At 46.7% G+C, this 25,752-nt stretch overlaps 1 protein-coding gene across 1 annotated transcript in view; it reads left to right on the plus strand.

Moving 5' to 3' along the window:
* The first annotated feature begins 3,481 nt into the window (after positions 1-3,481).
* Positions 3,482-25,752, plus strand: part of Myo10 (myosin X) — a 204,699-nt gene continuing 182,428 nt past the window's right edge. The window contains exon 1 of the mRNA XM_051151002.1: positions 3,482-3,799. Coding sequence (XP_051006959.1) covers positions 3,779-3,799 — 21 coding nt within the window. The 5' untranslated portion in view covers positions 3,482-3,778. The remainder of the gene's footprint in view (positions 3,800-25,752) is intronic.

A 25,752-nucleotide genomic window follows, 5' to 3' on the forward strand; every position in this document is an offset into this window, starting at 1 on the left:
AGCAAGAGTAGATATTCTTAGAAATGTATTGATTTGGAGGGCCTGCCTTTCTCCGTCAGCCTTGTCAAAGACCTTGTGAGTGTAACAGGCCTTCTCCAGAAGCTGGTCCATCCCAAAGGCTTGGCGCTTGCATTCCCTACTCGGAACGCTTAGAATAACTTCATCGTTTGTTTTGCAAACAGTCATACTACTGAGGTTTGTTTTTCTACTTTCATGAGAATGTGCAGACAGACAGAAAATCTGACAGATTCTGCAAGGATTCTCAACCTCCCCACGGACTACCTGTGTGCTTATTAAAATGCAGATTCCCAGGTGCCCACTCTACATCAGAGATTCAGGGCCAGGCTGTTGTTCAGGTTGTGTGTTTTGATTTTTTTCTTTTATAAGCCCAGCGTATTTGTGTATGGTGGTAAACATTTTTTCAAAGAAATAAAATAGTTGCATAAATTCAACTTCATATATGGGATCTGGTGTGCAATTTTTCTTTATGTGTTAAGTAGGGGACACTTATTAACCATGCCTTTTTAAGTGACAAGCAGTAACATAGAACTATGAGCTGAGCAGCATAGTGCCTCATGCCTTCAGTTCCAGTGACAAGGGGGGTAGAATTAAATAGATCTCTGAGTTTGGGGTCATGCTGGTCTATATAGTGAGTTCCAAGACAACAAGAGCGAAATAAAGAGAACTTGTCTCAACAAAACAAAGTAAAAACTATGCATTTATATGGCTTCAGATTTCATATCATAAACAAACATTTTGAACTATTTATTGTTTTGATGTAGCATAAAGAATATTCATAATTATATGAAGGAATATTAGTAAACATGTGAGCAGATTATCATTGTTCAACCAAAACAATATTCTGAATCAGAATAAATGCAGAAGCAATTATAATAACTCAATATTTTCTGATAAGCAAAAGTGCAAAGCAACTGTTTTATTTACTATAAATTTCATTTTGGACTATGTAGTTGTTTTTCATGAATTGTGTTTTTTTTTACATGTAGTTATTTATTGTTACTTTAAATTATAATAACAAACACAACAGCACTTTAAAAACAACAACAAAACCAAGCCTAGTGTGCTGGCCCATGCCTGTAATGCCAGTGGTCAGGAAGCTGGGGCAGAGGGTTGTGTATTTGAGACAGGCCTGAGCTACTTAGTTTTAGCAACAAACAGGCTGGGGCTATAGCTCAGTTCATACAGTGCTTGCCAAGCATGCGCAAAGCTCTGGGTTCTATCCCCAGCAAAAGTGCCCCAAATTTGGACATGGTGCCCTAAATTTGGTAGATAGAGGCAGGAGAATCAGAAGCTCAAGGTCATTTTAAGCTACATACATAGAAAATTCTGGAATATCTTAGAATATTTAAAATCCTGTATCTAAATAAAAACAAACACTTTAGTTTTGGGTGTGTTTTTTGTTTGTTTTGCTTTTGTGTTTTGAAGTTTTAAATTTGCAGAAAGATAGGGAAAAGTACAGCATGCCCATGTAGTTTGGTAGCCCCAGGCTTCTCTACCATTAACAGCTGTATTGGCATAGCACATCTGTTTTAGCTGAGAAGCCAGTATTGGCTTGGATGGAACTCCTGAAAGGCCAAGGATGTCCAACAAGCCTGGAGCAGAAGTGATGCTGGGAACCGACCCACACCCACACACTCCAACAAGCTCTGTAAATCATCTCTCTTGCAGAGATGTGTGCAGATTAATGCCACTAATGCCTTAATCATTCAACTGTGATATCAGAATGCAGCTGGTGGCAAGACTCATCTGACTAAGCTCTTTGGTTGTGTTGAGAACTGTTGACATTAATCCATCTTAACTTTCCTTCAACTTGTCTATAGCAGGGAAAGAAACCACAGCGCATGTATCAATCACTGGCTTATACCCAACTCTTCCCCAAAAGTGGTGAGATGGGAGTAAGGATATTAATGCCAATGAACTGCTTCGAATAACAAAGATGCTTACATTTCAAACAAGTGTTACAAGATGGTTCATTTGTTCACTCATTTCATTCAGTCTTTGAGCATAATAACCTACCTTACCCTAGTGAGTAGGACACCAAAGTGGGGTGGGGACGGGGAGCGGTAATGAAAGTAAACCTAAGAAGTGGGTACCTAACTAGGTCGGGTACAGCCTGGGAAAGCGAGGGCTGTATCATTTCCCAGAAAGAGTCCCCTGCAAAGTATCTTTCTCAAGCTGCCAGAAGTTGGCAAACCCTTAGAATTTCTCAGATTAATTCACTGTGTTTCCAGTGTGCCAGGTACCAACCCACTGCTGGCATAGCTGTGGCTCCTGAGTAAGTCTGACACCACCCAGCCAGTCGGTTCAAAGGGTTCATGGATCCGGTGTTTGGGTGGCCTGGCCTGGCTAAACTGTTACAGAAGGAAACTCCCTCTGTGCTGTTGTGAGTTCTTTCTGCCCTGGGCGAAACACCACCTTTGGAGGGCCATCTGGACTCCTGTTAGGAAAGAGGACTCTGAGGAATCCCAGTCTGTGTTACAGGATCCCCAGATTCCTGGCCACAATAAAGCTGGAGGAGTTGCCTTGGTGGGAAGCCGGACTGACTCCCGGTGGGTGAGAGCATTCATCCATCTCCCTTCCATCTGTTGTTTGCTTTACCGTCCAGGAAAAGGGGTTACATTTTTAAAAGTGCTATAGGGCACGTCCCCTTCCAGTGTACAAAACATTTCCCCGCGGCTATCACAAAAAACTTCTTTTAACCCGATTTGGAGCACAGAAATTCCACTCGGGAAAGTAGCTTCCAGAAGTTCGGATTCGTCTCTTTTTTCCGCTTCCTGTCCAGGTCTCACCGGCAGAGGCGCTTTGATGAGATCCCCGTGGAGTAGGTTCCTGGAGTGGCTAAGATTCACCGTCGTGGGGCCCCTGTCCCATGCCCTGTAACCACCTAGTCTCTATGGATCGAGGGAAGAGTCATGTTCTCTAACGGCGCCTAGGCAGGTGGCAAGAAGACCGGGCAGAAGCTCTCAGCTGCTAGGCATTCAGGGTAGGTCTAGGCAGCAGCCCAGGGTCCAAAAATCGCCCTCAGCACACCGGGTAGGCTGAGGGCGGGGGCTTCTTGGGGCGGGGCCGGGCGCCATGTGGGCGTGGTCTAGGTAGTAGTTGGTAGAGGGCACGGCAAGTGGGAAGCCTGAGCAGGCTGTAGGCGGGGCTACACTGGGCGTGACCAGGCGTCCGAGTAGGCGGAGCCTGGGTGAAGTTGCGAGTTGTAGGAGGAGCTCCAGGGGGCGAGCCGGTTCCAGAGGAGGCGTGGCTATGTGCAGGGGGCGTGGCTTCGGGCGTGGCGGGCGGAGCACACGAGTAGGCGAGACCCTGAAGCTAGCGAGAGCCGGCTGCGCCTGGGTCCCGAGTGCTCACCGGTCTTGGCGCGCTGGAGATCCGCAGTCCCCTCGCTCAGGCCGAGCGCCCCCGGCGGAGCGCGGAGCAAGGCAAGGCGAGTCGCCAGCCCCTTGCCGCCCTCCCCCCACCCCCCACCAGCCCGGGAAGAATGTGCCGCCAGCTGTTCTCCGCCCGGGATCACTTCGCCCAGAAGTGAGGAACTTGGAGGAAGAAGAGACAAAGGCTGCGATTGGGACGGAGGAGGTCCGAGACGCGGACAAAAGGTGCGAAAGAGCAGCGGTGACCTGGGGATGGCAGCGCGGCGGCTCCGCGGGCTGGAGTCGCCCCGAGGCGCACCGTGACACGCGTGGCTTCCCGGGACCTGCCGCTGCGCGGACTTCCGTGACTGGAGCCTCGCCGGGAAGGTGCAGGCGCTGGAACAATGGACAGCTTCTTTCCTGAGGTGAGTGGCCAGGGGAGGGGGAGGACCTGGCGGACACCGGGACCCGGACCACCACACCGCGCGCGTCCCGGCGCCTGCGCGTCCGGGCAAGAGAAACTTTGTAGGAGTCTCCTGAAACCCCACTCCCTCCGCCGGCCCCGAGTCTCGGATGAGTAAGCCCAGGCAGGTTTGAGTTTGTCCTGCGCTCGCATGTCCCCGGGCGTGGGTGGCTAGCTGACACTCCGCGCCAGGTGAGTCCTGGGGCGCCGGGCGAGGGAGAGCTGCGGGCCAGGCAGCCCGGTTGCAGGAAACGCGGTAAAGGGCGCAGCCGGGACGTGCCTTTCTCCAAGAAAAGTCTGGCACTTCCTTTGCCGAACGTGCGGGCTTCCTGTGCTGGGTGCGGTGGCTTCCAGAGGAGCAGGCTAACCAAGTGTGAGCTGGCCGGCTGGGTCCAGTCACTCACTGCTTGCCCTGCCTCGTTGGGCCTTCAACCCTGGGAGTCCGTACTCTACCAGCGGCGCTCCGGTGGGGTTTGCGGATAATTCAAGAGCACGAGACCGAAAGACCCCTAATTGAATTCCATTCTTTGGCAGATCTTGAATTCGAGTTTAAATAAAAATCGTTAAGGCAAACAAAGGTTATTTTAGAACATGTAACCGATGCCTGCTTTAGGGTCTTTGAGGGCGGGACACCACAGTTACTTGAGACGGGACTTGAAAGTTCCCCTTTCCCCCCTGGGATGGAGAGTCGCTCTGGTTTCTTGGCACCGAGTCCTTTCTTGGTTGTGTTTATTTAATAAATTCTGTTTAAGTTTTGAGGTTTGAAGTGGCTCAGAGTAAACTTAGCTGACTTGAGAGGCTGATGAGATTTTCGCTAAAAGTCAGGGCGATGTTTTGTGAGTCCAGGACAGTTTTGGAATCTTCCAGCAAATCAGAATGCTGAGAGTTCGCCTCCGCAGTAGCTAACTTGCTTTATCAGACTTAATTGGCTATAGTGTTTCAAGGTCTGACGTTCACTTACTGTATTCTCAGACAGCTACTTATAATGGCCTTAGTGATGTATTGTGTAATGGTCGAATTGACTTTTTCCAAAGTGGTTGTCTCTGTCACCCTGAAAGGCATCCTGGAAAGAAACGAATCATCCATCACTTAGAAGAAAAGAAATATGTAGAAAATTGAGACTCTTTAGCATTCCCTAATTAGTGGGCTTTTGTTTCGTGCTTGTAGGAAGGTACTGGGACTTTTGTAAATTACCACCAGGCTGGGTTTTAGTTGCTTTTATCTATAAGAAAACTGAGGTTCTGTCTCTGGGGGAAATAGTTCTTAACTTGGTGGCCTTTTTGAAAAATTCTGTGTAGAAAAGCTCCCTAACCCTAAGCTCGAGGACCTGCGGAGTTCAAAGTCTCCCCTTGGGTAGAATTCTGCCCCCTAGTGTGAGTGACGGAAACTTCATGATAACCTGCATCCTGGCCTCTAAATTATGGGACTTGTAAGTAACTCCTAGAACTTTTTACCTCGGTTCTCTGAGAGGAGGTCTCCGTGATCTGAATAACATTGAAGTTGTCTTTACTAGTTCCGATCTTATTTTTCCTCACTACTTTAGTGATGAATCTTAACTCAAAGATTGTTAAGTCACTAGTCCAAGGTCGAAGAGTGTATTGTCAGATCCACAGCCCCTTCTTTTGCTATGGATGACTGGTATTTCTGGAAGTTAAAAACATATTTAAAAGAGTACTTTTAGTTTGCTGGCGTGTTGTGTTATCGTCGTGATTTCTAGCCAGCCGTCTGCATTCCGCCGTACACATAAAGCCACGGGGCAGGAGAAAAAGCTCAACAGTGGTGTAGTGATTGGAGACACACTTCTGATGTAGACCCTTTTACTTTAATGTCTTAGGATACCCTTTTGTTAACTGTCCTTGAAAGTTTTCCCTTGTCCCCGTTAGACTAGAGAGTATGGAAATGATTTACTTTCCAAGGGCGGTTAGCTTACAGGGTTTTCTTCTCCCTGGGTAGTGCCCTGATCCTTGCTAACATTTCTCTGTGATTTTGAAATAATGACTTGTTGCTTGTTGGCCAACAATTTGAAGCTCATGCTAACAACTAAAAGAAAGTAAATAACGGAATGAGACCTAACGTGTGCGAGGCAGATAACACGCAAGTAGGAAGCACTTGTCAATCCCGTAGACCAGGACGGGGGCTTTGCAAATTGGGTATACCTTCAACATTGTGTGCAAGGCACCTCTTTGCTGCGGGGGCTATCTGTGCCCCTAGCACAGAGAGCCACCATCTCTGGCCTTCACTCACTCAATGCTTGTAACCTTCCTCTCAACTTGTGACCCCCCAAAATGTAAGCGGGTTACTGAAGGCAGAATGGCCACAAATCTACTCCCAGCTGAGCTGCCCTGAGTGAACCAGTGGCCTCCTGGTCCTAATTCCTGTGTGAACTTCTTGTCTGCACTTGCCTGGTTTAACTGGGATCAGGCATCCTGCTAGGGGCCAGTGGCCAGGGAAGCTTGCAAGGCGTGTGCCAATCAGCTGACACTGCTGCCTTCAAAATTCACAGCGGGATTGGTTGAAGGGAGAGTGCCAACCCCCCTCCAGTCAGGTTTCAGTTTCTTCATGGCCTTAAGTTTTTATGACTTCTCTTGAGTTAATTGCCTGTGCTCACAGCGTAGCAAAACTTGTTTTTTTTTCTTCCCAGCATTTCTTGCAATGTTATTGAAGCTGACTAAGTTTAGGTATGTCTGTAACCAGAGGCAATTACATACAATAAACACAAACACACACACACACACACACACACACACACACACACACACACACACACACCAGTAAATAGCAAGGGTTCCGCTGCAAAATGACAAGACTTGTGCAAAATTGTTGAGGGTTTAAGTGGGCTCTGTGTTCCTGCCCCTAGAGCAAAGAGCCAGTGGCTGTGTCTGGAATACAATGGGGCATCAACTATCTCCAAAAGAGCTTACCTCTGCTTTTTATTTTAGGCATAGGTGTGGCATAATGACTCTACAAATACAAGACTTTGTGGGGATTAACAACAGACATAAATGGACACATTGATTTTTCATAATAAATATGCAGAAGTTGCGCATACATAAATACAAATGTAGAAAGCAGATATTAATGTTTCAAGAAACACTTTATTAATGGAAATGTGTCAGGTAAACCTATTTTTTATAGTCTGGTTCAGTCCAGCTTAGAATATCATTAGTCCTAATGATATTCAGAGGAGGCCTACAGGTGTATAGCTTAGTGGTAGAAGTCTTGGGTTTGAACCTCAATACCACATGTGTGCATAAGTACAAGTGCACTTGCGCACACATACAAACACACATGCACACACACACCACACATACACCCACACATAAACACCCACACACAAGACGTATACACCACACAGAAAAACACATATGTTTCACACACACACACACACACACACACACACACACACACACACACACACACACATTCCTGCTTAACTTGGGAAGGAACCATGTGTTTAATTGTTACCTAGAGTTACTGAGAGGGCATTTTTAAGCTAGAAATAGACCCCATCCCCAAGCCTTTTTCTTCCTCTACTCTGAGTGCATTTGTGTGTGAGAGAGCTAGTGAGATTTTTGTTAGAAGAAAACTAACACCTTGGTATTTTTTTGTCATCTGTTCCACACCCCATCAGCTCTATTGTGTGAAGGAGAAGTGCTGAACTTCTGTGCTATAATGTCTTTTGGTGACATCAGCTGGGTCCTTTTTGCCTTGTTTCACAGTGAGCTTACAGTCTCTTGCCTTGTCTGCCTAGTCCATAAGAATTTCTATTGTCAAGTCTCCCCCACCCCATGTCCTGGACAGCAAAGCTGTGGGAACAGCTGCAAGCAGACAGGTGTTCTAGCCCAGAGTACTTAGCCTGCCTCTCCCACATCGCACGGCCTGATGTTCTGGCAGGAACCAGTCTGCGCCAGGCTTTCAGTGTTTTACCAGAGTGGTGGAGAGACTGGACGGTGCTTGCTTTTTGAGTTCTAACCTCATTAAGTGGCTTCACTTGGAGCACTCGCACCTTGACCTTGCACATCTGCCCTTGTGAGTAGTAGCGTGGCAGTACCTTTATTGATGCATTTCACAATTTTGGCTTCAGAGTGACTGATACATATTTTCATGTTATGAATTGGCAAGGGACGTTGAAAGAGCAAGCCCCCAGAAAAGTCTGTGTGCGGCTTGGTACAGTGTCCCCTTGTCATGCCAGAGCTGTGTAAAGGCTAGAGAAAAACCCCGTTCTTTTTTTGGGGGGGTGTTAAGACAGGGTCTCTCTGTGTTAGCCTTGGCTGTCCTGTACTTGCTTTGTAGACCAGGCTGGCCTCAAACTCACAGCGATCCGCCTGCCTCTGCCTCCCAAGTGCTGGGATTAAGGTGTGCGCCCCCAAGCCCTTCGTTCTTAGCATCCATCCACCGTGCACCGGCTGTGAGATCCCTATGGTTAGCAGGCTTGCCAGGCCTTGGACTGAGAGTAAATGGGCACTCTAGAGTTCTAGGATCATGTTGCTTGGTTGTTAGGCAGATGCAAGGTAAGATTTACACTACATGTGTAGGTGGTAGATACAAAAATGTCAATGATCAGGGCTACACCAAGAAGCCAAAAAAAGAGGCTGGGGGATTTGGCTCAGTTGGCAGGGTCCTTGCTTAGCATGCATGAAATCCTGAGTTAGGTTCCCAGGTCACTTAAAACAGGAGGTAGTGGCTTATGCCTGCAGTCCTAGCACTCAGGAGGTGCAGATAGCAAGGTCAGAGGTGTAAGGTCATCCTCAACTTCATAGGCCAGCCTGATGCATGAGATACCTGTGTGGCGAAGGAAGGGGTGAGGAAGAGAAGAAACGAGGAGGAGGAGGAGGTGGAGGAGGAGGAGGAAGAAGAAGAAGAGGAGGAGGAGGAAGAGGCCCTGATGGCAAGCGAAATTCCAGTACACACAGTGGCAAGGAAAGCCTGAGAGACATGACCCAGATTGTTTCCTGGGTTCGTTGTATTGATTTGATCTGCTCCCCCCAACCCCCCATTCAACCTGGAAACTTCTGGGAAATTCTGCATTTCTAGAATTCCATCTAGGCAATAGCCTGCCCTTACAGCCCTCCCAGGGTGAGGCACAGTTCTCCAGCTGGTTTTCAAGTCTTCTAATCTCTTCCTGCCTCCCATCACATGAGTGCTCCTTGCCTTCTGCTTGCTGCCCTGTGTGCAGGTTGGGTGGCTGTCCTGCCTGCCCATGCCAGCAGGTCAAGTTCACAGGCAGCTCCTGTTCTCGCCCCTCTTAGTCTTGGGAGGAGTTTGTTAACTGGTGGCTTTGTATACTTTACATGGCTTCCCTCTTCTCCAGTGAGTGAGCTGAGACATGAGAGGCTAAGTATCCTATGAATAAATTCTGCTGCCTCAAGTACATAGAAAAATAAAGTCCCCAAGGGTGGGAGTTGACCTTTGAATAGCAGGTCTTGTATATGTATATGTGTGTGTGTGTGTGTGTGTGTGTGTGTGTGTGTGTGTGTGTGTATGACATATATGTTTTGAGACAAAGTAAGAGATTATAGTAAACATTTCTAACCTTTTCCTTCAATCATGAGACATTTTATTTATTTATTTATTTAGTTAGTTAGTTAGTTAGTTAGTTTGGTGGGGGAGTTGGGTTTTTCAAGAGACTGTTTCTCTGTGTAGCCTTGGCTGTCTTGCAGCTCATTCTGTAGACCAAACTGGCCACAAACTCACAGAGATTTGCCTGCCTCTGCCTCCTGAGTGCTGGGGCTAAAGGGATGTGTCACCACTGCCTGGCAAACTCACAGGCCTTTGATCCTATTCACCTCCCCTCCCTCAACTCTTCCTTAGTTCACTCCGCCCTTCCCTCCACACCCAACTCTGTGTCCTTATCGTTTCTAATCCTTCAAGATCAATTTTGTGCTGCCAAATAGTCTTACTTACGTGGTCCTCTACTGCATCATGTGGCCCATTTAGCAGGGACTACACTCTTTAAGAAAGCCATCTCTCCTTCTCCCTGTCCCAGAAGCAGATAGCTGTCAGTAGCTCCATGTCTACTGGTAGGATGGTGTGCCCAATCCCCATCTCTGTGCCTGGACTGGGACTGACTTGGGCTCCTGTGATTTTGTCCATGCTGTTGCAACTGCTATGAGTTCATCCTTGCAGCTCCCCTGTGTGTCCGGAAGGTAATGGTTTTTTTTTTTAGTCATCCACTGCCTCAGGCGCCTACACTCTTTCCACCCCCTCTTCTGCAATGATCCCTGAGCCTTGGAAGTGTACTAAAGTATATATGTCACCTTTAGGGCACCTTGGCATGTAGTGGCCTCTGCTAATCACCATGTCCTGTAAATACAAGCTTGTCAGATGAAGGATGACAGATGCATGCGTTGGTCCATGGGTATGAGGATAAGTCATTAGGAGCCAGTTTAATACCATTTCCATTCAGCAGCATAATAGTAATAGATTCTCCCCTAAGGCCTATGACCTGTCTAGTCATAGCTTCCCAGCCTGATAATGGGGCTAGGTATGGGGTTCCTCTTGGGCAGTGAGACTTAGATGCAATTAGGAAGTGGTTGATAGGGCTGGACAGGTGGCTAGCCACTCTTGTAGAGAACCAGGGCTTAATTCCCAGCACCCACATGGCACAACCATCCATAACTCCAATTTCAGGCAGGCCAGGGTCATCTTCTGACCTCAGTGGGCACTGCATACATGCGATGTAAATATACACAGGCAGACAAAACACATATATACATGAAATAAGACTTTAAAAAAAGAAAAAAAAGTGATTGTTTATTGCCGTGCTGTTCATGCCACTACTGCACTGGTGAGCACGTGTTCCCAGGCCAGTCACTGTTGTAGTTTGAAGGCTTTGTTGCTCTTCTCCAGTAGCTTGCAAACTTTTGCAAACACTGAGGGAAAGCCCTCAGGTCTTGTATGAGCTTCATTTTTCGTATTCTGTGATGCAAACATGTGATCTCGTCAGCACTAGGGTCTTACCATCAAGTTCTGGAGGGCAGCCAAGAGCAGTAGCAATCGTTGTGATGTCTGGGGACCCATGGGACCTCAATGGCCAAAAATTCCAAAGCAAGGAGCTTATATCTGACCCTGGGCTTTTTATTGCTAGCCTCTAGTGTCTGGTAGGGGCATGTTGCCCTGCTATATGAGAATTCTACTTAAAGTCTTTTTGTGTATGTGTGCAAAGCTTCTACAGGAGTAGCTTTCCATAATAATTTTCAAAAGGTTTTTGGTGTTATTTAGCCCTTCCTCTACTCTCTCCTCTACTCTGTCTTCCACTTTCTCACTGCAGTTTAACCTTCCTGTTCCATTGTTACCTGTTAGCCCTTTAGATCAGTGTATTCTATCCTCTCCTTTGTTTTTGTATGGTGTGAGTCTCTGCATGTGTAACGTTTATGTGGATGCCCAGAAGAAGGCACTGGGTCCCCTGGAGCTGGAATTATAACCAGCTGTGAGCCACTAGACATGGGTGCTGGGAACCAGGCTTGGCTCCTCTGGAGGTGCTGCCATCACTCCTAACTGCTGCGCAATCTCTCAGCCTCCTAAAAACATTTTATTTATTTGAGTGTGCACATGTGAGTGGTCCTGCCACGGCACACGTGTTGCAGTCAGGACAACTTGTGGAAGTTGATTCTCCCTTCTGACCATATGGGTCCCAGCGATTGAACTCAGGTGGACACACTTGACAGCAGGCCCCTTTACACACTGAGCCATCTTGCAGGCCCATCTGAATGTTTTCATTTCTTTGTTCTGATTTTTAAGGTATTTTTAAAAAGTAGTTGTGTGTGTTTCATATGTAATCTCTTCTTCACAGAGGTAAATTTTTGTTTCATATTATTATTATTATTTATTATTATTTTAAAGCAAGGTTTAAAATGGATTGGCTAAATTCCGTTGTGAGCTTTTGGGAAGGGTCCATTGTACAATTGTCAGTGACACTACAAGGAACTGCTATTAGTGCAGATTCAAAGTAACGCTTATTTTCTAGCAAACACCAGGCTTTTCACTTTCTTTGCTAAACCATTCTTGTTTGTTTCTTTGTTTTTGTGACATAGAGAGCACTCAGGAGTCCCTACTGCACAGAGACATTTCTAAGTGTCAGGTCTGTGGTAGCCCTGCCCATTCTTCTGGCCATATCAGTTGCACGGCCCTTTTTAGGGCGCTGCTATCTGTTTGCTTTCATAACAGCACATGAACTGTTTTTGGTACCTAGCTCATTGCACGCTTGTCTGATTATTTCTTGAAGATGAAATTTCGCAGGCATGGATGTGTGCGATCAAAGGGTCTACACAAGTTTACTTGGACTCTCTGAGTGCATAAGCTTAATGAAAAGTGTCGGTTCACCTTGTAGGAGGGCACGGCCGAGCCACTGGCATGATGTATTTATGAGCCGGGGGCTTTTGTAGCTTCTCATTAGAGTGAGTGAGATGTACAGCTTGGTGGGGGAAGTAAGCACAGGATCCTGGATTTATGCTTCCACATCTGGCTCTTCAGTTTTCCTTGTTTAATTAGTAGCACGGCTATTGATTGACATGCCCTTCTTCCTATCTGGGCGTGGTTACTAATCTTCTTTTGACGTCAGGGCATCACAGAGATGAAGATATATATTTCCTGTATTTGTTTGAAGAATTATTTATATAGCTTTCTTTTAATTTTCTTTCCTTTGAAGTGTACTATCTTTAGAGATAGATACAACTACCATACACACACACACACACACACACATACACACATGTATAAATACACACACAAAAAACTTCGAGCAAAAGTTGTTCTGTGATTAATGAACATACAATGAGTGTGTGTGTTTAAGCTCATTATTTATTAGCTCCGAAAGTGTTTCCACAGCCTCTGAAATCCAAGTGTTGAGATATCCTTCATCTCTACCAGAGCCACCGTGGTTTTTTCCTGCTACTTCACTCTTATTTGTCTCTACCCACACTTTGTTCTGCGGATGTGACCTCAGGGGACTCTGGCCGGGCGAAGGTGGAAGAGGCTGGTCCTCAGCCCTCACCTTGAGACTGACCTTCACTTTACTGGCGCACAAAGAGCAGCCGCTCTTAAAACTCACGTGTTCCTGTGCCGAGCTAGCAATTCCCGGAAACCAGACCAGACCCCTGGACTAGAATCAGTAACTCCAGTCTCTCTTTAGGTTTCCTGGTACAGACCAGAGCGAAGGGCAAGGTAGCAAGCTCTCCCTCTAGTACTTTCAGATTTCTGGGTGATTCAAGTGTACCCACTTCTCAGGTCTTCCTAACCCTAGTACCATTGACATCGCTGGGGGGGGGGAGCCTGTCCCACGCTTATTAGTAGGGGTTTTAGCTTTATTGCTGCCCTCTCAATCACTGGGTCAGTATCCCCAACTTCCCTGGTTGTGACAACAAATGTTTCCGGATTTTTTTTTTTCCACACAGAGACCAATTGTCAGATAATCGCTCAACAAAAGCAATATTTCCCTGTGTTTGAGGGATAGATAGAGGTAAAAGAGCACTTAGTGAGGAGGCCATGGGGGTGCCAGTGTACCCTGGTATCAAGGGAACACGGTGGTTTGGCCTTTCTGTTCCATTGCAGATTAAACTTGGTGGTATGCCTTCAGCCTGACCCAGCTCTGCTCTTTCGTGAGGGCTTCTCCTGGCTTTGGGGGGGGATGTGTACCAACCACCCTTTATCAGTGCTGCAGTTTATTCTGTGTGGGGCTGGATTCGCCCTCGGCATCAGAGTTTGTCTGCATTTGCAGCCTTGCCCAACATTTGAGTCATATGTCACGCTCCTGCTCAGCTGGGCCTCTGCCCCAGGCTTCTGGCTCCCCACGGGTCTCTTCACCAAGTGCTGTTTTACTTACATCGTGTCCCTCAAGCATTAGGGAAAAAGTGCATATGCTGAGCGATTATCTGTATAGAAAAAAGGGTCCCGTTTTCTCAGAAGTTCTAGTGTGCTTAAGTAAGTTGCATCTCAAGTCCGCTCTGTGTATGTTTTGGAGTTTTATTTCTGAAAAATAATTAAACCCAGGCTCAGAATCTGCTCAACAAGTTAGGAGTATATAGTTCGGTGGTAGGTAGAGTGCTTGCCCAGCCCTGTCAGGCTCTGGGTTCGGTCCCTGTTGCTGCAAACACTTTTTTTGTTTGATTTTGCAAGACCGAGTTTCTCTGTGTAGCCCTGGCTGTCCTTGAAACTCACAGGGATCTGCCTGCCTCTATCTCCTAAGGGCTGGCTTGTGTCACCACACCCAGCAGCTGCAAACACTTTTTGTAAAAGGCCCCAAGGTACAGGAGGCCAGTCCTCTCTCCTGTCACCCAGTATCCTTGGTGGTGGTGACCTTTTTACATAACAATAGTTCAGTATCCAAACTGACATTGGTGTAGGCCGGATAGCTGGATAGCTCTTTCAGATTTCCTTGGTTTCGTCGACTCTCACTCCTGCACGCATGTTTTTACGTGCAGCTCTGAGCTGTGTTTCCCAGTGTCCAGTGAGTGCTTCACCAGCCAGGGTCACAGTGGGAAACTTTATGACAGTCCCTCAGGGCACTCCTTATCCACCCCTTCTCACTTTCCTCCAACCTCTCATTTTCCTTCTCTATAATTTGTTACCCAAGATTGTTACATAAATGAATCCAGAAGCTGGGCATGGTGGCACACGCCTTTAATCCCAGCACTCGGGAGGCAGGGGCAGGTGGATCGCCATGAGTTCGAGGCCAGCCTGGTCTAGGACAGCCAAGGCTACACAGAGAAACCCTGTCTCAAAAAAACAAAAATAAATAAATAAATGAATCCAGACAGAACAACACATAACCCTTTTGATGTTTTGTTTTGAGACGGAGTCTCACATAGCCCAGACAAACCCTGAACTCACTACCTTGCTATGTAGCCAAGGTTGACCTTGAACTCCTAATCTTCCTGCCTCCCCCTTCAAAATGCTGGGGTTACAGGTGTGTGCCACTAACACCAGCTAGTACTTAACCTGGAAGCTTGGCTTTTATCAGTCATTGACACCCTTTCACGGAGTGTGTCATCAGGTTGTCCTGGCTTAGCGTTGAGTATAGGCTGCATTCAGACACGTGTTAACATCAGTTGCTGTGTCCCAGACCATCAGAGACTGACAGTCACCTTCCTTTTACTCTGTTCTTGTCTCATGCATGGCTTTTTAGAGCTCACATGTCACACCAGGCCTTACTTGACTCCTAAGTAAGTGTTATTTTGAAGGAGCTACTTGATTTCTGACTTTATTTTTTTTTTTAATAATTTTTTTAAGAATTAAATTTATTTTAGCTTAAAATGAGTTATGGCGTATAATGTGTGTAATGTGTGTGGCTTGGCACACATGTGCCATGGTGCAAATGTAGGGATGAGATGGCGTCCCTGTGGACTCGCTTCTCTCCTTCCACCATTATGTGGGCATGGGACTTAGGTCATCAGGTTTAGGCAGCAGGCACTTGTACCCACTGAGCTATCTCTGTGGCCCTAGATTTTCAAGTATTTTGAAGTCAATTTTTCTATTAGAATCCTTGGTCATCACTTTACTGTGTAGAAGTTCCTGGTCTGAGTCTCTTTCATGTGGGACAGCTTCCCCATGAAATGCAGTGAATCTGTGTGACTAGGCTTTTGGGATTGGGCTCACATGCTCTCAGTGTCATAGCCCCAGTCCCGTCCAGTTGTATGTGAAGTAAACAGTTAAGCAAATGGATGCTGCAGTTTGCCACACCTAAAACAAGGTTGGACCCGGAACAAAATGCTGTGTGAGGCGAGTGTGGACAAGGGCTCAGTGCCTTCTTCCTGCTGCTCTCATCCTGCATCTGGCCTGTGTAGGAGGAAAGTTTGATGACAGAGCCCACTGTGGAAACTGGGGGAACAGTGTCCCTAGAAATCACTTACTGAATAGTGGCCTTTCCTTACTGCCACTTCTTATGGCTTTTGGATCATGCTTTGGAAAGAGTTGTGTTTGCTGCAGAAGACAAAACCTTGAGGAGAGACAAAGCACACCATGCTCTCCAAAGCTTTTCAGGGCCGCAGGTGATAGCCACTTGCCCCGCAAGGATGGGGCTGTCCTGCGTTCTCAGTCCTGTGCTGGGACTCTGACTTGCCTGCTTCCTCCTTATGTGTTCTTGAGCCAGCTTGCGGTGCCTCCTCCATCGACCCCCTCACCCTTGTAATTACACTGTGCAGAGATGTACCCTGAGCTCCAGGGAACACCCTGTATTCCACTCTTACCACCAAAGTTGAATGCCAACGTCAAGGCAAAGAATTTCTGAATGTACTAATGTTCTCTCTGGGTCACCCCTGATTTATCTGAAGAATGGGCACTTGCTCTTGTTTGTTTTTCTGAGTGCCTGCCTATATGTGTGTGTGTTTGGTGTCCGAGCAGCAGGTGAGTGAGCTGGTATCACTCAAGTGTCAAGGAGATGAGGGCTTTCATTTAAGTTCCCTGGGATGTGTGAGAGATTGGTTCTAGGACTGTCCCCGTGGCCAACAGGAACCATGGTGCCCAAGCCCCTTATATAAAATGACATATATTTGAATATAACTGTACATATCCCTTATAAAATGTAAGTGCTGTTGTTCAGCTGTGTTGTTTAGATAGCCTTGGCTAGAAAAGTCTGTTTTTTTCCTATAGTAGGCTGACTCTCCAGGCAGAATCAGTGAATACACAGGCCAACTGTATAGATCATAAATGTGCCAATTCTAGGGTTGCCATTACTGTGAAGCAACGTGGGGGAAGAAAGGGTTTACTTTGCCTACATACAAACTGAGGAGAGCCAAGGCAGGAACTCAAAATAAGGCAAGAACTTGGAGGCTGGAACTAATGAGGAAGCCATGGAGGAGTGCTTGCTTGCTTGTTTGCCCCTCATGACTTGCTCAGCCTCTTTTTAATAGAGCCCAGGACCACCACAGGTGGTACCACTCAATCACTGATTAAGAAAATGCTCTACAGGCTAGTGTACAGCCCAGTCTTATGGAGGCTTTTCACAATTGAGGCTCCCTCTTTCTGATGACTCTAGCTTGTGTTAAGTTGACATTAAAACCAGCCAGCACAGTGGGTGTGTGAGTGCGTGTGTATTCCTGATTCCTGGCCAAGGCAGCCACAGCAGTGGGTATAGAAGTGAAATCTATCACCGAAGCTGTGTCTCCAACGACTTTGGCTCGGATCTAGTGAACTTGCTGCTTGCTGTAAAGATTGGGAATCTTCAGTAGGCAGCGCCTTGTGCTGCTTGTATTTTTTATGAGAAGATAAAATTCAGAAGGCGCCTCCCTGCTGTTTCCCACACACTTGTCTTGGTAGGATGGGGCCATCAGAATACTGTTTTGACTGCCCTATGATCTGTGATTCCTAAAGGTTTTTTTAAAGTCAGGGATCATGTCAAAAGTTGGTGCCAAGTTCAACTTCAAGGCCTTGAGGGTCAGGCACAGATTGTAAATTTTGGCGTTAGTTTTCTTTAGACCCAGAGATCCTATTGAAAGTCTCCTGTTTCTCCCAGTGATAAAGCTTTTTCAGCTGTAGCAATTTCCTTCTGGCCTTGGGCAGCTTTGCTAAGTTAACTTTCTGTGTGGTAGGTTCTAAGACCGTGTGTGGTCATGCTCTCTTGCACAAGCCAAAGAACCCTTTTTAATCTATAAAATATTTAAAGCTGGGATTTCTCCCCAACCCCCCCCCCCACCTCTTCAGCATCTCATGCATCCCAGCTGGCCTCAGGCTTGCCACATGGCTTTGAATTCCTGATCATCCTGCCTCTACCTCCCAAGTGCTGGTGGTACAGCTGTGCAGTGCCACAGCTGGGAATTGTGGCACCATGGTAGGAGTTCATACATGCCAGGCAGGCACTCTATGAGCTAGCCTACATTCCAGCTTTATCATCACCATCATCACCATCATCATCACCATCATCATCATCATTACTATTTTCCTCAAGAGATCAGGAGAAAGAGAGCATCAGGTGGTTTTTAACTTGGCCCAAATGAGCTTTGGGCTGTGTGCGTAGTTTGTCTGCATTTTGAGATAATGTGTGCTTTGAAAACTGAAAAGTCCTCTCCCGGAATGAAGATGGGCTTGTCTGTGAGATTTCAGAGGGGTTCCTTTTTGTTCCTCAGAGCATACACGGCAGTGTTGTGTGCTTTGGATCCGATGTCAAATGATGGAGTTAGAGGCCTAACTCAGGTTAAGGCATTGGAGTTGATTAAAAGCCAGGCGGGCAGGAGAGCGAGCCTCCACCAGGCCCTGCCCTGGAGCTTTGGAGCTGGTGCGTGCGCAGGAGACGCTGTAGTAAGATAAAGCTATTCTTAGAATGGGGCCTGGCTCTGTGCGTTTGTCAAGGATACCTTGAAAGGGAGGAGTCCGAGCACAGTCTCCTGGAGTGTATGGGCTTCTCTGCTGAGACAGTCAAGTGAGGCAGCATCAGAAGAGCCTGTTGCTACCAGTGGGAATGAGGAATGGGAGCTGGGTCCCCGAGCAGAGTGACAGCACAGCCTGGCTACTTGCTTGGGAGATGGAGGCATTGGTGATAGACAAAGAGCAATTCTGTTCAGAAGGAAGATTTTGAAAAAAAGAGAAAAAGCTTTACGTGCTCCTAGGGAGGATCCACTGAAGGCTCAGCAGGTCACACTAGCTTTAAAATCAGTTCCCCTCACTGGAACTTTGATTTGTAAACTGCAGAGCCCCGTGAGGTGATGTGGGAACTGTGGCTTTTTTTTTTTTTTTTTTTTTTTTTTTTTTTTTTTTTTTGAGTTTATAAATATTGCTTCAATCTGCTGACAAGACGCTTCTTGTTGGCTTTGTCATGGAAGTGACATGCAGCTGTCTTCCCCATCTTGGGGCCTTTCATCTACTTCACCAGGGCTGGATAAAAGTGGATTTAAAAAAAAGTTTAGTGACTGTTTCTAGAAAACCATTCTGGCCAGGCATGGTAGCACACACCTTTAATCCCAGCACTCAGGAGGCAGAGGCAGGCAGATCGCTGTGAGGTCCAGGCCAGCCTGGTCTACAAAGCGAATCCAGGATAGCCAAGGCTACACAGAGAAGCCCTGTCTCGGGGGGAAAAAAAAAAAAAAAAAAAAGAAATCCATTCTGGAAATTGAGCCTGCTTTTACCAATGTGAGATTTAAAAGTAAGAAACAGTCGACATTTAAATGGCTGCTATTGAGCCGGTGTCTCCGGCTCTTTGCTCAACTATTTCTGCCCCCTGGAAGTTTCTTCCAGGCCTCCGAGGCTAGTCTACAGTTTCTGAATGGCTGGGCCTGTAGCTCAATGGTAGACAGCTTGTCTTCCATTTCTGAGGCCCCCAATTTAGCCTTCAATATTGACAGAAAAGAAGCCAGAACAGCAGCAGGAAAGGGAACCATTGAAGCCTCTCAGGTGTCTGTGGATGCACTGGAGTCTCCCCTAACACCCCCAAGGATTTTAAAGCAGCCGAAGTTGCCTGGCTGACCACCCCAAAGAGCTGGCTGCTTGATTGGCAGCTCCTACGGTCTTGGTGAAGGTGGCAAGGATGAACTGGTGATTGCTGCCATCCAAGATGGTCCTTCCAAGCCGGAGCAGCTTGCTCAGTCTGGCCAGACTTTGCAACCCTTGGCAACCACAGCACCCGTGGCTTCTGATTCAGCCCTTCATCTGTCCTAGGTGACTGCTTGGCTCTGCTCCTGAGCAGCTGCCTTCATGGCGGGGTGGGAGATGGGAGATTAAAGCAAAACCATAAAGGACTATTTCGTGGAGATTTCATATTCAATCAGCAGTTTTTCCGTCAACCTTTTCTAGTGCGTAGCCTTGGTCCAGCTGGCCTTAGGGTAGATTGGGTCTCCTCCTCGATCAGTCTCAGTTAGTGTTGTGTCTTCCTGGAGAATAGCAGTTCTCGATCTGGAGTGAATCCTAGGGAATTTAGCAATACTGTAGACAGTTGCGGTTGTTGGCACAGATATGGGACGGGACTGCTGGTCTTTGCTGGGTAAGCACCACAGATGTGCTAAACAGCTTGAACTGTATAAGACAACACAACAATGCATATGAGCTTGATCCAGATGTTTCCTAAAACTCTGCTCCTTTTTACTTTGGAGTCTCTGCCTTTCTGTCTCTGTTTCTGTTGTCTCTCTGTCTCTGTTCATTTTTTCTCTCTCTCTGTCTCTCTCTGTCTCTCTCTGTCTCTCTCTCTCTCTCTCTCTCTCTCTCTCTCTCTCTCTCTCTCTCTCTCTCTCTCTCTCTCTCAATAAAAGCATCTTGCTGAAGTAATTTCCCAATTTTCTGGGATGTGTGGATTATATAGTCACCAGACTTCTATTACCTTTAATATCACTGGGAGATATTGCTATATTTCTAGATCTGTGGATATCATAATTTCTTTATTCCTAAATGTACTCTTACGATAGGTGAGTAGTTGAACTATAATATTCTTTTTGCCTGGCTCTTGAGGATACAGATTTAGGCACAGAGCATCACCAACCTCGCAAGTGTTTTCTGAAGTGAACAAAAGAGCCGGGCAGCATCAGCCAGCTCCGTTCTTACTGGTTTTTTTTTTTTTTTTTTTTTTTTTTTTTTTTTTTTTTGGATTACCAATCCTGACATGCAAGAGGCAGGTAGCTTGAATGTGGCCAGTGACCCGTGTTGGCGAGCGCCACACCTTTGCTTTTCCACTTCTCTCAATTTTGATGAGTAAGTGTGTGACTTTTCCTTTTGTTACGTTTTCACTGAGCATGTTTTTATTGCCAGCCGCAGCAGTGAATCACTCGGGAAGGCAGCTGACTCTGTAGGCAACGCTCTTGTTTGCTGAAACTAAGTGGAAGAGGACTCCCAGGTTCCCACCCTTAACTGTTTTCATCATATCTTCTGGAAGGAGGGAAACTGAGTTGGAGCCTCGTAAGATTCCCAGTTTAATTTGTGGCTTAGTGGGAGTTCTTTCTGTGTTTCTCTCTACCAGAAGAAGAGTACAATAGCTTAATCTTATTACCTTTTTTTTTTTTTAAAAGAAAGACGTGTGTGTGTGTGTGTGTGTGTGTGTGTGTGTGTGTGTGTGTGTGTGTGTGCGTGTGCTTGTGGAGGCCAGAAGAGGGCATCAGATGCTCTGGAACTTAAGTTACAGGCACTGGGAGCTGACATCATCCTCTGGATAGGAAGCAGAGCACCTAACCCCTGAGCCGCCTCTCTGGCCCCCTTGCCTGAGATTTACTGACTTTGGAAAGTGCTATAAATGAGATACCTTTTTAGATAAATTGTAGAATCACATATTAAGTATCTTGTTTGTGTATCATATTAATTTCTTTTATGTTGCTGCAATAAAATACCCTGACAGAAACAATGTAATGGAGAAAGAGGTGACATATGGTTCCAGAGGGCTGGAGCCTCATGGTGAGGCAGCCATGCTGCAGAAGTAGGGAGCTGACTAACCACGGCTCCTCACTCAACAGACAAAGAGCTGGGCTGTCACAGCTCAAAGCCCAGTCTCAGTGACTTACTTCCTTTAGCAAGGCTCCAACCTCCTAATTGCTCAGGGATCCTTCTCAGGTAGCACCAGCAGTTAAGGACTCAAATACATGAGCCTTTGGGAGAATTTTATATTCAAACCACAACTGATATAATTTAATTTAAACAATAAAATGCCTTGCAATCCAAATGGGATATTTTATTTTTAGACCCAGAGTCAGCATGTAGCTTTTGACCCAAAATGCATTTCTCTAGAGAGGATGGTTTGTGGAGGATTGGCTGAGTCAATTCAGAACTCAGATTTCTGGATATCATTTATGCTGGAAATCTAGGTTTGGCAGGTTGCTCTTGAGGCTTCTGCCAGAACATCTTCACCCACCCAAGCTGGCACTTAGCATTCAGAGACCACACAGTTCAATCAAAAAGGAGCATGCCCCAGGCATCTATTTACCAGCCATGTTAAGCCACGTTAGTGACAAGACATTGTCACTATTGCTTGGCTTCAGGGATTGTGGCTTGTTATGGCCTCTGTTGATGGTGGTCAGTGTGGGTCATTGGTACCGTGGGACCGCCGGTGGCCTCTGAGGCTGAGTGGAAGCTTGGCGGATTCTCACCTACTGCAGATACCTCATGACTGGGAGGAAGGGGAGCAGCTAAGAGTCCCAAGCTCATTCCATTGATGAACTGATGGAGCTTGGAAAGTCCCTCAAGTTGATCTGGAAACCTCGCATCTTTTAATAAGTAGCAACGGTCAAAATAGAGGCCATTCTGGAGGATCTGTTTGGCATCATTCTGCGTGCTGAGTCCTTCATATGCAGTGTCTCATTGAACAGTCTGCATGCTGGGCCCCGTTGTTTGTGCAGGTGGAGCCAAATAATCTGTCTTTTAGAGGGTTTAAGTTCCTTGTCAGCTCAAATAGTTCTCTGGAAGTTTCTAGCCTTTTGGGTCCTCCTCAGTATCAACATGTTCATTTCTTTGAGTTCTCATGACCAATTGGATGGCGAGTTCTGAGCACGGATGGCTCCCTACACTGTTTGGGGCTCTTTTTTTGTACTGTAGGATCCCATCCTAGCTAATGGGTCTATTCAAGGTTATTTTCATGGCTTGGGTTCTATCTGAGTCTGTGTTTTGTCTAAGATTTTTTTCGCCAAAAATCTGAGACTAAATTCTTCATTTACAAATAGGCAAGACAAAAATAGTGGACTCAGCATAGAGTCTGCTGATCGCAGTGCTGTGGATGGGCTAGGTGTTGCAGACTTCCCTGATCCTAAGAGACGATGGTTCTGAGATCTGTTGATTTGCCTGTTAGGAGGCCACTGTCTGATAGAGACCTACCCAGATTGGACATAAAGCTGCCCATCAGAATGGCTCAGAGGGCTTTGTAGCTGTTTTAATAGAATCTCATGGGAGTTCTTGGGGAGATTGTCTCAGGTTGGAATCGCATGGCATGAGCTGGGAGTGAAGGGAAGGCCACAGGGCTAGCAGGTGGGGGCAGCAGACAGAGCGTGGCAGTGGGTGGCCTTTGTCAGCCTGTGCTGCCCATAGGTCAGGTAATGTACCGTGTCCTCTGCCTGTTTCCCACTGGGATTCTAGCAAGAACATTAGCTTTAGAACATGGAGCAGCCTCCAAACCCCACCGGGATTTTAGGCCTCTGTTGTCAGGAGCTGGCATTCCTTAGGTTTCCTGACCCATTTTTGAAGCGGAAGTCACTTGTGCCGGGTTCCTTCTTCCTGGGACGAGGAGCCCAGGCTCACTGAGAACGCTGTGTGCTCTCTGGTCTTAACTGAGGATCCTGTAAGAGGTGCCAGCAATCACCCATATGATCATAGGATCATTCCAAGCATTCTGTTGCGTGTGTGTGTGTGTGTGTGTGTGTGTGTGTGTGTGTGTGTGTGTGTCTGCATGTGTGTTTTTGGTGGTGCCTATGGATGCCAGAAGAAGATGCGTTGCTCAGGAGTTGCAGGCAGTTGCCAGCTGCCTAATGTGGGCGCTGAGACCAAACTCAGATCCTCTGCAGGAGTAGCAAATACTTTTAACCGCTGAGCTGTCTCACTAGCTTGCATCTGTGAGTGTAGGGTATATGTGTGTGTTATATGTGTGCGTGTCCACGTGTGTACATGCATGTGGAGGCCCAAGGCCTGTGTGGATGTGTTCTTCTCTGGTCCTCCATCTCAGTTTTTGAGACAGAGTCTCTTACTGAAGTTAGAGCCTACCAGCTGCCTAGGTAGGCTGGGCAGTGAGCTCCATAGTTCTTCCTGGGTCCCCTCTCCTCAGTGCTGGGACTACAGGTGTGGGATGCTGCTCCCTGGGCCCAAGCCCCCATGCTTGCACAGTGAGCACATTACCGTCTGAGGCATTTTTCCCCTAGCCCTCATCCTGTCCTGTTTTGTGCCACCTCAGCAGCTGTGCCGTCTGCTACTGTACACCTAGATTTTGCTTCATCTGAGGTGTTTGGAACCAGTCCACCCCCACCCCCTGTGCCATGCATCTGAACTTTACTGCACAGCTGTCTGCACAGCTGGAGTTTGCAGAGGAGGTTTGCCGCCATGTCACCCCAACACCATGTTGCACAGCTGTCCACTTCTTCCACGGTTACTGCATAAGGCTGGTGCTGCTTCGGCATGCTGGAGCTGTCTCTCCTGGCACCGGAAGCTCTGGCCTGCTCCTGTCTACTGCCATCCTAGAGTCTCAATGGTGACATGACTTCCTATACTTCTTCAACTGAGCATGGAGCCTGCGATGCAGTATTTTTTTTCAAAAGATAACCTTTCCTTTTGAACTTGAACGGAAAGGGTGTCCAATCTAGGGTGGGATTTGGAATATGTTGCAGCTCTGTGCTTTCAGGTGGCTGGTTGCACAGAGAGAGGCAAATCGTTGCAGTTTGAAATGCTCACAAGCAGTTCACATCCAGCAGGCCTGGGCCCCTTTCAGAGTTTCAAGGGACACAGCCCTTGCCTCATGGCTAATCAGAGAAGACTCAAGATTTTGATTTTTTTCTCTGTATGTATGCGTGCATAAGTATGCATATATGTACCACATGTGTATGCATGCATATATATATGTAGACTAACTTGTCCATGCAAGTGTCATGGACACTGGGTGTCATATTGAGGTCAGAAGTCAATAGCAGGTGTCTTCCTCTGTGCTCTGCACCTGATATATTAAGACAGGCTATCTCATTAATCCTCACCTCACTGTTTCTGCTAAGGTGGCTTGTCACTGAGCCCAGCATCCCTGATCTCTGCCTTCCTAGTGCTGGGGTACAGGCAAAAATGACCTACCACATGTAGCCTTTGTGTGGGTCCTGGTGACCTGAACTCAGGTACTCATTGAAACATCTCCTTAGTGCCCCCTTCCCCTAATTTAAAATTTTAAGATAAATTGGCAAGAGTTTTGAGAGAATGTAGATAGCTTCGTGTACCTCTCTGAGGCAGTGAGTTTTAGCTCCTATACATGTGTTTGCTTCATATAGGAGAGACAGAAACTGTTTACATTCGGGTCTGATGTTCATCAGTTAAGAAGGAAGTGCTCTGAGATGTGTAAGCTCTCTTCTGAACAACTCTATAAAAACCACAGTGAGTGGGACACTCCCCCATGCCTCCCCGTTTATTTGAGGAATAAACAGAGTTTCCTTGTGTGGTTGGCAAGTGGCCAGAAAACATGCCTATAGCACAGGGATCATCAAAAACAAACTAACGGAAAAAGCCTGACTTGCTGGAGGCTGAAATTCAATATCAAGGCTGGTGTGTGTGTGTGTGTTCACCCACTTGTGCACGTGCTGGGGGCAGGGTGGCAGATGAAGGGTGTCTGGAAGTTTTAACCCTTGGCACTAAAAATAGAATAATTACTTGGCTGGCTCAAATTCAGACTTTTGAAATGGAATTTATCCTGCCATTTGGTCAGAATTAAGGTATGACTCAATGTCCTGTACCCAAGACTGGCTCACATTCATACCTACTTTCCTTTCGATTTGAGCCAAGTTTAATTAAAAGCAACACTTGACAAGTCCATTAAATAACTTGAAACACTTCCCTTCAAAACCTTAACATGAATGGAGGCATTATACACAAAACAATGCCCTTTTAAAAGCCTGAAGTGAGGTCCAGACTATGCAAAGCATTGGATAAAAGAGGGACAAATCCTGGCCCACACAGGCTGAACCAGCAGCCCAAGAGGGTGAGTGATAAGAGCTAGGCTGTGTGCAACAGGGAGCAGTGGGGACTGTGGCAAACAGACCAGGGAGAATTAGGGCTTTTTGTTGCCAAGCTTTCTAGGTTCCAAGAAGAGGCCTGATGTCTGTGAAGTATCCCAAATGGCGCGACACTGACAAGTTGTACAAAAGGTCTCGGTTTTTAGTGCATGGGCCAAACACAATCTGGCTAGAGTTTGCACTCCCTAGGTTGTGAAAAGTGAGACTTCACTTTGTACAGGAGGAAGGAGTGGCATGGGTGGCACTTTGGTTGGTTGTCATTTGTTTCTAAAAGCTCATTTGCTCTGTGACTGGAGCAAGGGACTCATTTCTGAGTTTTGGGATGGATCCC

The sequence above is a fragment of the Acomys russatus genome, chromosome 9, assembly GCF_903995435.1.
Source record: "Acomys russatus chromosome 9, mAcoRus1.1, whole genome shotgun sequence".
In the NCBI taxonomy this organism is placed as follows: domain Eukaryota; kingdom Metazoa; phylum Chordata; class Mammalia; order Rodentia; family Muridae; genus Acomys; species Acomys russatus.